The 10,767-nt window shown below is 39.8% G+C and overlaps 1 protein-coding gene across 2 annotated transcripts in view; it reads right to left on the bottom strand.

Annotated features, from left to right (window-relative positions):
* Positions 1-10,767, bottom strand: part of trpc7b (transient receptor potential cation channel, subfamily C, member 7b) — a 48,550-nt gene that overhangs the window by 4,930 nt on the left and 32,853 nt on the right. For both annotated transcript variants that reach the window (XM_088294415.1, XM_088294416.1), the window contains exons 8-11: positions 7,162-7,357; positions 5,030-5,251; positions 1,799-1,882; positions 358-433 (exon numbers count right to left, since the gene is read on the bottom strand). In XM_088294415.1, coding sequence (XP_088150541.1) covers positions 358-433; positions 1,799-1,882; positions 5,030-5,251; positions 7,162-7,357 — 578 coding nt within the window. The remainder of the gene's footprint in view (positions 1-357; positions 434-1,798; positions 1,883-5,029; positions 5,252-7,161; positions 7,358-10,767) is intronic.

Genomic DNA, 10,767 nt, shown 5'->3' with positions numbered 1-10,767 from the left:
GTACAAGTGTAGTGTGTTGGTTACTGTATAAACAAATGTGAGAGAAAATCTATTAAACACACCCATCAATGTAATACAGTGTAGTTGCAATACAATATTTAATTAATATATTGTTAAATATTAAACAGTGTCAATTAAAATTGCGTAGAGCCGTTGTATTGGCAGGCAGTGCGGGGGAACTGATGATGTGGTTGCTGAGTATGTAGTATAGCATCGTATTTTTACTTATTCAAGATTCTTTTCCACAAGGTAGAATACGTGTTCTATTGTATCAAATATGAAACGGAAAGGTTTTTTTTAACTTGTACATCCAGTTCAGGACCTGTGCAGCGTAAGAAAATAAACCCAAAAAGTTACCTTCGTTGACTTCATCACTCTCTCTATCCACTTGGGCCTTGAGCACATAACGCTTAATGAGTCGCTTCATGATCTTCTGCAAGGGAAATAGTGAGGACAACAAAATGAGGAGGTGGCGAGGTGATACGGCAACACTTGTATAACCAGACAGCAAACAAGTATCTCATTAAAGTTTTAAGATGCACACAACAAGCCCCGGCAAAAATAGAGGTGTTGACTATTGATCTCTGAGCCTACAACCAGCCTTCACTGCTTAATATTTAATCGTCTGACTCCTTTTTTGGCTACTGTATTGTCAACTACGTGACATGAAAATAACTTGAGTGTTACCAGCGAGTGGAATTTTCATTTCAATATCTCTCAAGATGGAAATGATGTGGAGACAAACGAGTAGAGGGTCTGATCCCTCTTGAGTGCTCATTTGCCAAGTGCCAGCATTGTGTCCACCTCAGCGAGCTCATTTGGGTCATTTCATCCTCATTATCTTTGCTCTTTCTTTCTTGCCACTTCACCTCGCACGTCTTATCCAAACTTCTCTTCTGTCACTGCTTTTCATTACAGCCTCTTAAAATGCTTTATTTCCACTCATATTGCTATCTCTTTCACGCCCGTACATCTATTCTTTTATTCCCCCTTCGCCCTTTGTTTTGCATTTTATGCTTGTCTCTATTACACATTTTCATTGATTGGAGAGTTTGTGAGCAACTTCCCGTCTGCAGATTTTGTACATCGCTCTGAATTTAGTTTTTTTTCCGATGAGTAGGCATTTTTTAAAAGAATGATGTGAATAGGTTTTGGTTAAAATCCACACAATATACATATAATTTTATTTTAAATTGTTATGTCAATCAATCCATTCCTTTTCTCTTGCACGTGTCCTCATTAGGGGTTTAGGTGTGCTGGAATCTATCCCAGCTGACTTAGGGAACGAGGCGGGACGCACCCTTGAGTGGTCACCAACCAATCTCAGAGTACTACATTAAAAAAAAAAAAAAAAAAGCACTCGGACACTATAAAAAGTCTACACACCCCTGTTCAAATGCCAATGTTTTTGTGGTATAGAGATTAGGATATGATAAATCAAAGCATTTTACACCATTAATGACTTATAAACTGTACATCTCAATTGAAAAAAAAACTAGGTTAAGTAGGAAAAGTGTTTGCACAAGTGTACACACCTTCCTCTTACTGGGATGGTTTTGTGCTCATGATAAAATGCCGTCCTACGACATACTTAATAAAAATGCATGTTAGGATAAGTGAAGAATCTAAGTCACTCGTTGGCATGCGATTCATCTATGACGAAGGCCATCGACAATGGATGGACGTATGGTGTGATCTGGTTAAGACTGACAATCCTCCTCATATAAGTATAAAGCTTATTGTTCTGATCAAGGTTACGATAAAATTTTCTACTTTTTGCTCAATCCGTTCAACTCACCTCATATCTCGTTGGATGTTTTCTAGAATTTCTGGACAAATTCTGGAACTCCTCTCCTGGTGGATAAGACCTGAAATGTTCCCCCTGGTGCAGGTGCAAACAATAGGAGAATGTCAACACAAAAGTTAAGGAGTGCCCTTCCATTATAGGATCATACGAAACGAGAAAAACATATACGTTCCCTTGACCTAAAAGCTTTATTAACCATCTTCCATTTGAGCTGTGACCACCTTTTATATACTGCAGCACTAAAACTCGCTGCGGTCACGCTGCAGTGAACTCATTCCTCTGACTCGATATATGGTGAGGCAAAATCATATTAATATTTAATAGGGAAGGTGATGTTTTTCTTTTGATTATTCAAACTTGAATTACAATAAGCTAAAATATACCCACGGGACATTTCTTTTGGAACGCATTTAAATGCAATCCAATAGAAAAGACGACGCTACGCAAATTCGTTTTAATAATAATAATGTTCATTTTGATAGACGTATCATAGCATAGCAATATTTAGCTTTATTATTGCACTTGAACATGAAAGTGGTGTAAAACGATGCTCATCTGTTGTTTTTGACCACTATATAGCTACATGAAGGAAAAGTAAAATAAATGAATATCAACAAAAAAACAAACAAACTAGGTGTTACAAAAGAAATATAAAGTACGGGAGGCACATTAAATCGTATTGAAATATGTCTGTCTTTCTTATTGCCATCTTCTATAATTACAATTGATCATGATAGTGGTGGTATTAAGAGATGTATTACGTCAGGTCAGTCCCTATTGCAGGCCCAGGTACTAAAAAATACTTCCCAGCACTGATGTATTCACATGTCAAAAATTCCCAGCCCCACAGCAGCAAGTATTTTACAATCGTTTTATTTCCATTCAAGGGTAATTTAGCAGCGCATCTGTTCTATTTGACATCATTGGATCAAGTTCCATTCGAGGAACTCCAAATATGTGAAAGGGGAAAAACAAATTGCTGAACCACAGTGTAAGCAGATGTATTGATTGCTTGCTGCACCTGCTTGACTGAAGACCTAAAGTGTCAGTACTGCGGAGAATTGGAGAGCCAGGCAAGGCAGCGGCGTGGAAAACATCTTGTCTCGATTCAAAAGCTGACAATGCCTTGAAGCACACAAGGGCAGGTCTAACAACCACGCTAATAGCTTAGCCGAGGCGCTGGCCTGACACATTTACGTTGACAAATCCAAAGGAGGAAACGCGACACACACAAACCAACGCTGAGATTGATTTTCTGTTCAAGGGCCAGTTTTGTTAAATGAGTGGGATTTTATCACACTGGGTCCTCGCTGGCAGTGAGAAATGTGGAGCATGAATAAAAGTGAAGTGGCAGGCAAGACTTTCTGAAAGATGATCAAATCTCTCATGTGTCGTAACGCATCAAAACGACTGACCTTTTGTGTGGAAGCATTGTTTCATCGATTTGCATTAGTTCCTGTTGCTAGTGGCCCAATAGTTTTGTCTGTTTCACATGCTCCCAATGTAGAAGTGGGCGCTAATGCAACAAACATTCGATTTAGAATTTGACATTTGAGAAAATTAGAGTGGCATACAATAATTGATTTTGAATAGGTTAATTTGCAGCGATATTGTAGCATTTAATTTCGAGATAATGCTGTCTGGTATCTCCGGACAACTACAGTCCCGTGCAAAAGTATTGGAAGTCAGGGTCAATTCCTCTGTTTTTCTTGTCTAATGACGACATTTGGGTTTCCGATCAAAAGATGAATATCAGACAAACGTTCACAGTTTACATCTAGGTGTGCAGAACAACTCAGGGCAGAGCAACTTTTGTTTGGAGCTCACTTTTCAAGTGAGCTAAACTATTTGAACAGACATTGCCAATTTAACTTAAAGTGAATAGTATTTAATATTTGGTGGCATAACCCCTACTTGCAATAACTGCATCAAGCCTACAACACATTGTTACATTTTTCATTTGAAATGCTTTTCCAGGCCTTTACTGCAGCCTCTTTTGGTTCTTGTTTTGTTTCTGGGGCTTTCTCCCCTCAGTTCTTCAGGAGGTAACGCGCATGCTCTATGGGGTTATGGTCTGGTGATTGATTTCTCCACACTATGACCTTCCACTTTACCCCTGTCAAAGAAATTAGTTAGTCATAATATCAAGTTTCAAACTATGCTTTCAGGTCAATTGAAGTTCAAGTGAACATTGTACCTTTGTGATTCTGTGTTAACAGAAGTGCCTGCACACACAGGAAGACACAAAACAGGTGCACATCTCAGACTGATAAAAGCAGCACAAGTGTCTGAGCTGCAAGGCCACAAGTGAACATGCTCCTCTTTGCGGTTTAGAATTAGCAGAAGTGTCTGCGCTGGCAGCAGAAATGGAAACCGGTCAGCTCAAACTTAGCAGAGGTGTGAACCAAAGATGTCTTGAAAGCTGAAACTGTTAGAATAAGCAGGAAGAGCGTGGCCGAGTGTGATAAAGTCAATGTTCAAGTTTTCCATTGTGTATGAGTTGCATATTCAAATTGCATATGCTGTGATGCAAATAAAAACCACACGGGAGCAGGAAGCTTTCAGCTTCTCCTCTGAGTCGTTCAGAGGGCTGCTCCTCGCGAGTGACAAAGACAATCGTGGCAGGTTGATTCATTCGTTCAGGCTTGTTTGACAACCCCCTAATGAAGTTCTTTGTTGTATTGGCAATGTGTTTCGAGTCAGTGTCTTGTTGCATGATGAGGCTTCTCACGACTTGTCTGGATGAATTTTTATGTCAATTGTAAGACAAAATGGTTTTGTAGACTTTGCTGCATTAAATGGTTTTCACTTGAAGTTAAATCACTGTTATATATGATCATGTTTGTTCCTGGCTTCCAACAAAAGATGCTGTGTCCTGAGTTGTTTAACATGTCTAGATGTAAATACCATGAAAGAAAAGCTGGAATTCTGAACTTTTGTTTGATATTCCTCTTTTGTTCTGAAACCCAATTGTATTCATTAGACAAAAAAAACAAAGGCATTAACCTTGACTACCCTTGGAGTGGACTGTATGTGTTGATTTGGAGTGAATGCAATAGCAGAAACAAAACACCATATTGGGGAAAAAAAGGCAATTATTTCATGGCCGCAATTTGGCTTGAAAATCATCCATGAAACAATTTGACAATTGCTTTTCAAAGCCATTGTATGTCATTTCCCATCAATTTACATATTGTGTTGGGTTTCCACATTGATAATTACCTTGCCCTGAGAGTGGAGCATACCAAGCTCCAACTCATTGCTGTGCTGATGTCTGCCCACCTTGCAGATTCCGAGCAGGCCTGACTTAATGCGCAAGACCAGGTAGTAGAAGGACTTGGGGCTCGGGACCAGGTTAAAGGGGGCGGGCAACGTGCGGCCCTCGTCGAAGTAGGAGAGCCACAACTTGGCACGAGCAAACTTCCACTCCACGTCAGCGTCCTCCTGCGGACACAGAGTGTGTTGGAAATGACAGAATTGGATTAGGCAAAAGAAAAAAAAATGTTGCACCTAGACAAGGAGGTTCTGAATGTTCCCACTGACATGCTAAAATAAGGGAGCCAGAACATGTTAGGAACAGATGCAGTATGTTGTAAGTGGCTTGCGATTAACTTTCACGGACCAACACTGATCCAATTTCTTTTGTTTTTGCTGTGTTTGGAATCGAGCACCACAACAATAGTGACCCTGCCCCGAGCAGGTCACCGCGTTTATTCCCGAGGCATTATCACACTGGTACTCTTGGGTCTCATTCCACTTGAACGTGAACGCATCATTCCAAAGTAATAGCCTTATAAATCTAATCAGGTGCTTGAATCAGCTCATGCAAATAAGCAGAGGCTCTAATGAGTTGTCATCAAACTGCATCTGCCAGTCTCATAACACTAAAATCTTTTCGAGCTGAGCTTCAGATGACCAAAAACTCAGATGAAAAGCCACATTTTCAACAGATGTCTCAGTGTTAAAGCTCGTAATTATTAAAATTAACTATTTGCTTTAGGAATCACATACGACACAAAATTAATCCGAACCAGTGCAAGACACCGTTTGTATGCCCCGTCCCTAGGATAGCTTTCTCTGCATGCCTGCATGTGTGTAGTCTGCTTCTCTGTGTTGAGTGCATCAAAAATAGCAGAATCCACATTCCTCTTGAGAGATAAATAATGCAACATTTTACTAAAATAAACAAAAACTGAAGACATTTTCTTTCAATTAAGTTACAGGGATTTGAGGCTGCTATTTCATGTCCATTGACAATAAATATAGCTTTCTCGTATCACAAATGTGATGACAAATGATCTGACCCTGAGCGCTATTGCTTACCCTGAAAAGTTATATTCATAACATAAATATGCATTACGATCACACTTAAGACAAAAACAGGTTCAGCCCAAGGACGACAATTCAGAGAAGCATGCTCCACAATCTTGTTTACTCAGTGCAGTTATTGAGAAGTGCAATGATTTCTACACTGGAGAAACCCAGCAGCCTATACACAAGCGCAAGGGACAACATCGGCAAGCAGCTTCAGCAGTTGCTTTGCATCTCAAAAAGAAGAGACAATCCACTTTCTAGAATGATGGTTTAAAAGAGGTGTTAAAGAAACCCTCTATAGCAAGCTAGAAAAGTTGCTTCTAAATCAAGGAACTCTGTTGCGACATCCCAGCCAAGATTGTCTCGTTTCACAGAAAGTCGTAATGAGCTGTTTTGGTGAACAAACAGTCAGTACGCAGGGCAACAACAAAAACACTCTATTGTGACAGACCCATTCAATTTATCAATATGGATACGCCTCACCTAAAAATGTAGAACTGAAGAATGCTTTTGGATTACAAGTGAAACATCTTCAACAAACTAGAAAAGTTCAATTGCCCTGATTCAACCTTCAACTGTTATGGCACGACTCGCTTCACTGGCGATTGTATAAAAAAAGAAAATCCTCTGTAATGATTCTGTTATTACAATTTGTGGGCATCTGTGTAAAAGAGCCTTGTGGTGACCACTGCAGTAGTTAAATTTGAAAAGCTGAAGGAGCACAAAGAAGAATTTACATTGGTGAAATCCAAACATGAGTACCAAGCTGCAGAAGTCATTGAGGAGAAGGGGGGTGGTGAAAGAAAAACGTCATAACGTTTTCCATTCTGGAATTGGCATCACATTGGCTTTGTTACGACCTCTATAGGTGGACTATCACCGGGGCAACTTGGTCTGCCTCATTCTGTATCTGTGTTTTTGCAATGTAAAACATTCCAAACCCAAAACAATTCCAGATAAAGAACACTTAGAACCCGCAAAAAGGCGATAATTTCTCAGCATTTTCAAGGGAACAATATTGTGTGAATATTAACAATTACCTCGATCTCCTGGTATGAGCTGTTGATCATGGCAATGAGCATATTGAGAAGGACAACCACCATGGTGACGTTGTAGACGCCGTACAGCACGTAACCAATGTTCTCGATGAACTTATGGTCATATTTCAGCACCACCGAGATCACTTCTGACAGGCCGAAGATGGACCAGAAAAGAGTCTTAAAACTCTCCTCCACTCTGTAATGATAAAAACGGAAGTGGTAAGAAAAGGGAGATGTGAACCTGAAGAAACATGGCTTTCCCAAGTGAAAAACCGTTTGTTGTTTAGAAAGGTTATTTTCAAAAACACTGTGGGTGGATCGTGGACTTTTTCATCAAATTAACTTTCTCCTCTCACAGTCTCACCCTTCCTTTTCAAGTACCATAGGCCGGTGAGAAAAGCTGAGAATACGCGGGATTGAACACTGAACCTCATCAATCCATGCAAGACTTGGATGGCCATATTTTAAAGTTCTCCATCATCTTGTGCCAAAATTTCCAAGTATAGGATCGATACGTTAAAAATTCTTCCACAGCTGTTTTAGATTCTTGGTCATCAATCTGAGATGAGCGGTCCTAAAGGGGCTAACCTTTAAACAGATAAAAATGCAGCTTTTACTTCACAAACCATGGTAAAGTGAAAAATGACACAGCACCTCTTTAATGCTCACAACGAAAAATGGAGCTAATAATGGCAAGGAAAAAAAAAAAATCATCCCACTTACTTACAAGAAGATAGGATCAATATAACTGCTATTATGGTTGTTTTGCAAGGAACCGCCGCTCACTGTCATTGACCCAATGTGTGTCTGTTGGTCCAAAAGGAGATGCAGGAATTGTGACATTGACATTCAGGTGGTTTGTCTTCGTATGTTTTGGCAGGTCCTGCTGGGAAACAACTCAGGATGGCTTGGTAGGGATGAGGGCGCTGTCTGGTTGGATAGCTAGAGGCAGGTAAAGGCAAAGGCCGGAGGATCTGTCAGCTCCCCCGTACGGCTCTGTGGGTGTCTTCCAACTCGACTTGGTTCAAAGAGAGAGTTGTAATAGCGCACAGAGTGCCAGATGAAGGCATGTGTGTGTGTGTGGGGGGGTCTCTTCAAGTTGGAGGGGAGCAGGACACACTCTGACTTTTCTTTTCCACTGCATTCTTAAAAAAGACCCTCTGCTGACTACTTCAAGTTTCAAGAAGGAAGTAAATCAAACTTGTTACACTTCCATGCGCTCATTTTTTTCTCTCATGTGTATGCACATAATCATAAGAGACAAGTTCAAAGAACATCCAAATGTTAAACAAAATAAATCCTCAACTTTCGCTGGTCAGTGTAGGCTGAATGCAATGATCAAACACAATCGCCACAAAAGTTTGAAATAATGTGTACACAGTATCATCTAAAAAAGCTCTCCGCCATCCACTTTTTTACAACCAGGACTGCCAATCATAGGGCACATATAAACAAACAGCCATTCACGTCTATCGGCAATTTAGAGCAGAGGTTTTCAACTGTTGTCACGCAGGGACCCGCATTTTTCTGTTATAGCTAAGTTGTGATCCACTTTAAAAGATGTTAAGAACAATTAAGAAAACATACTGTTGAAAGATTACTTTAAAAACATATTTGTATGAATCATGTTTCAATTACGCATGCCTAAGATGCAAATTGAAAGCGCCTTTCGGGGCACCTTATTAAGAAAAGGCTGATGAAGATGAAAACGGCAAATATAAAATGCATTCTTTATATTAACATCCGTCCCAGTGTCGTAACTTGAGCAGTTATTCCAAATGTTCGCTACCCTCCCGAAATAGTTCTTGGACCCAATTTTGGGACCTGACCCACCAGTTGAGAATCACTGATTTTGAGTCTTCTGTCAATGTCACATGCACATTTTTGTGAATGTGGAATGAGAACAGCCAAGCCAGCACCTGGGGAATATGCAATGTACATTATATGCAATATGCTCCATGCAGGAGGCAGAATTCAAAACTGGGGACCTTTCGACAGAGAGCATGTTCTTTCCAAGCTTGTGTGTATTCTCTCGCGGCAACTTTCCAAAAACTAACATAGTCGGTAAATTGAAGACTTTAATTTCCCACATATGTCATGCAAAGAATCAGAGCCATTTGCTTCCCCAGGGAATCAAATGCATACATGCAAGATAAAATGAACTGAGAACTAATATATTTTCACGAGACAAAATGCCCTGCACATTGACCCGATTCGATTTGAACTAAAACTACATTGAACAGCGGAAAAATATCAGTATTTCTGCTTAATCCGGTGAGAATTTACCATGCAATAATAACCTAAATCCTTTTAAAATTGTATACTTTTGACATATTTTTGTTCATCACATTCAAACCATCAGTGGCGTAATGAAAACAGAAATAGAAAATCGTTTTTGATTTCACTGTAAAAAATCTAATCGAACATTTCAAATCGTACCAAATATCAATATGTGTCAAATTGTCTTTTATGAGAGATTCACACCAGCTATAAATCGTTTTGATGTTGCTGATGTTTCGCTGTTTCTTTCAATTTGATGAACGTGGATTGTTTGAGTTTTAGAGAGTTCGTATATGTTGCAACATACTAATAAACATAACAAAAGCTACAGCCGTACCATATCGAATCGAATCGGAAGGGTGAATCAAAATACAATGCAACTTTATTTCTACAGCGCAGTTGGATGGGTAACAAAGCACTTTACATAAAACACAAAATGAATGATACAAACACATAGTGGACACCCTCAAACAGCAGAATAGCGTCAGTCTCATGGTGGGTCGAAAACCAAAGAATAAAAATGCGTCTTCAAACAAGATTTAAAAGTGGGCAGACAGGGGGTTGCCTAACATTAAATGGAAGGTCATTCCAGGAGCAAAGACCGGCGACATTGTTCCCAGCGGCGCCGAACATACTGAAGTGACATAAGGCACTTCAGTCCGTGTCAACAGCAGCGGTTCCTCTCTCCTCACGATTTATCTTTGTGCTGCTGTGTTGAATTTTGTAAGCCTCGGAAAAGCTTCCTCACTATTCCTATCACACACAGTCAACGGGTTGTTATGAGGAAAGCTGAGCAAGGTGATTTTGCTGGACTTTGCCTTGAAAGCCTGTTATTTTGAGCCTTTCACGTTTGAAATAACGTCTCATCTCTTATCTGCACTCTCTCCTTACAATGCGCCACTCTCCCTCACTTTGAAATGTGACACACTGAAACACAAAGGGTAATTGCCGGGTCTTGATGATATGCTATTGCAATTATACTTTTTTTTTTTCTTTTTATAAAATTACTCTCCATCCTGTCCGTCTTAAACACATTTCACATTTGGTGTTCCCATCATATAAACACCAAGAATTGTAGCATGGAAGTAATGTTGATGAGCTCCGCTCCAGGCTTTAATCATGTGTCAGAAAATTCACCACTCTCAGAAACAAATGTCCTGGATATGGGTTATTATAAAAATATGCACACACTGCAAACTATTCGTTCAGCCGAACTGACAGTTTGTCAAAGTCGACAAAGAAAATCAAGGCCTCCAAGATAGACCTCACTAAGTGCACTGTCACTGTTTTACTACTATGATGGATTAAGCTTTGAGAGTTTTCGCA

This window comes from Idiotropiscis lumnitzeri, chromosome 4 (genome assembly GCF_059441095.1).
Source record: "Idiotropiscis lumnitzeri isolate Australia: NSW breed Sydney's pygmy pipehorse chromosome 4, RoL_Ilum_1.0, whole genome shotgun sequence".
Lineage (NCBI taxonomy): Eukaryota > Metazoa > Chordata > Actinopteri > Syngnathiformes > Syngnathidae > Idiotropiscis > Idiotropiscis lumnitzeri.
Note: the sequence above shows the minus strand (reverse complement) of the source record. Positions and strands in the feature narration are given on the sequence as shown.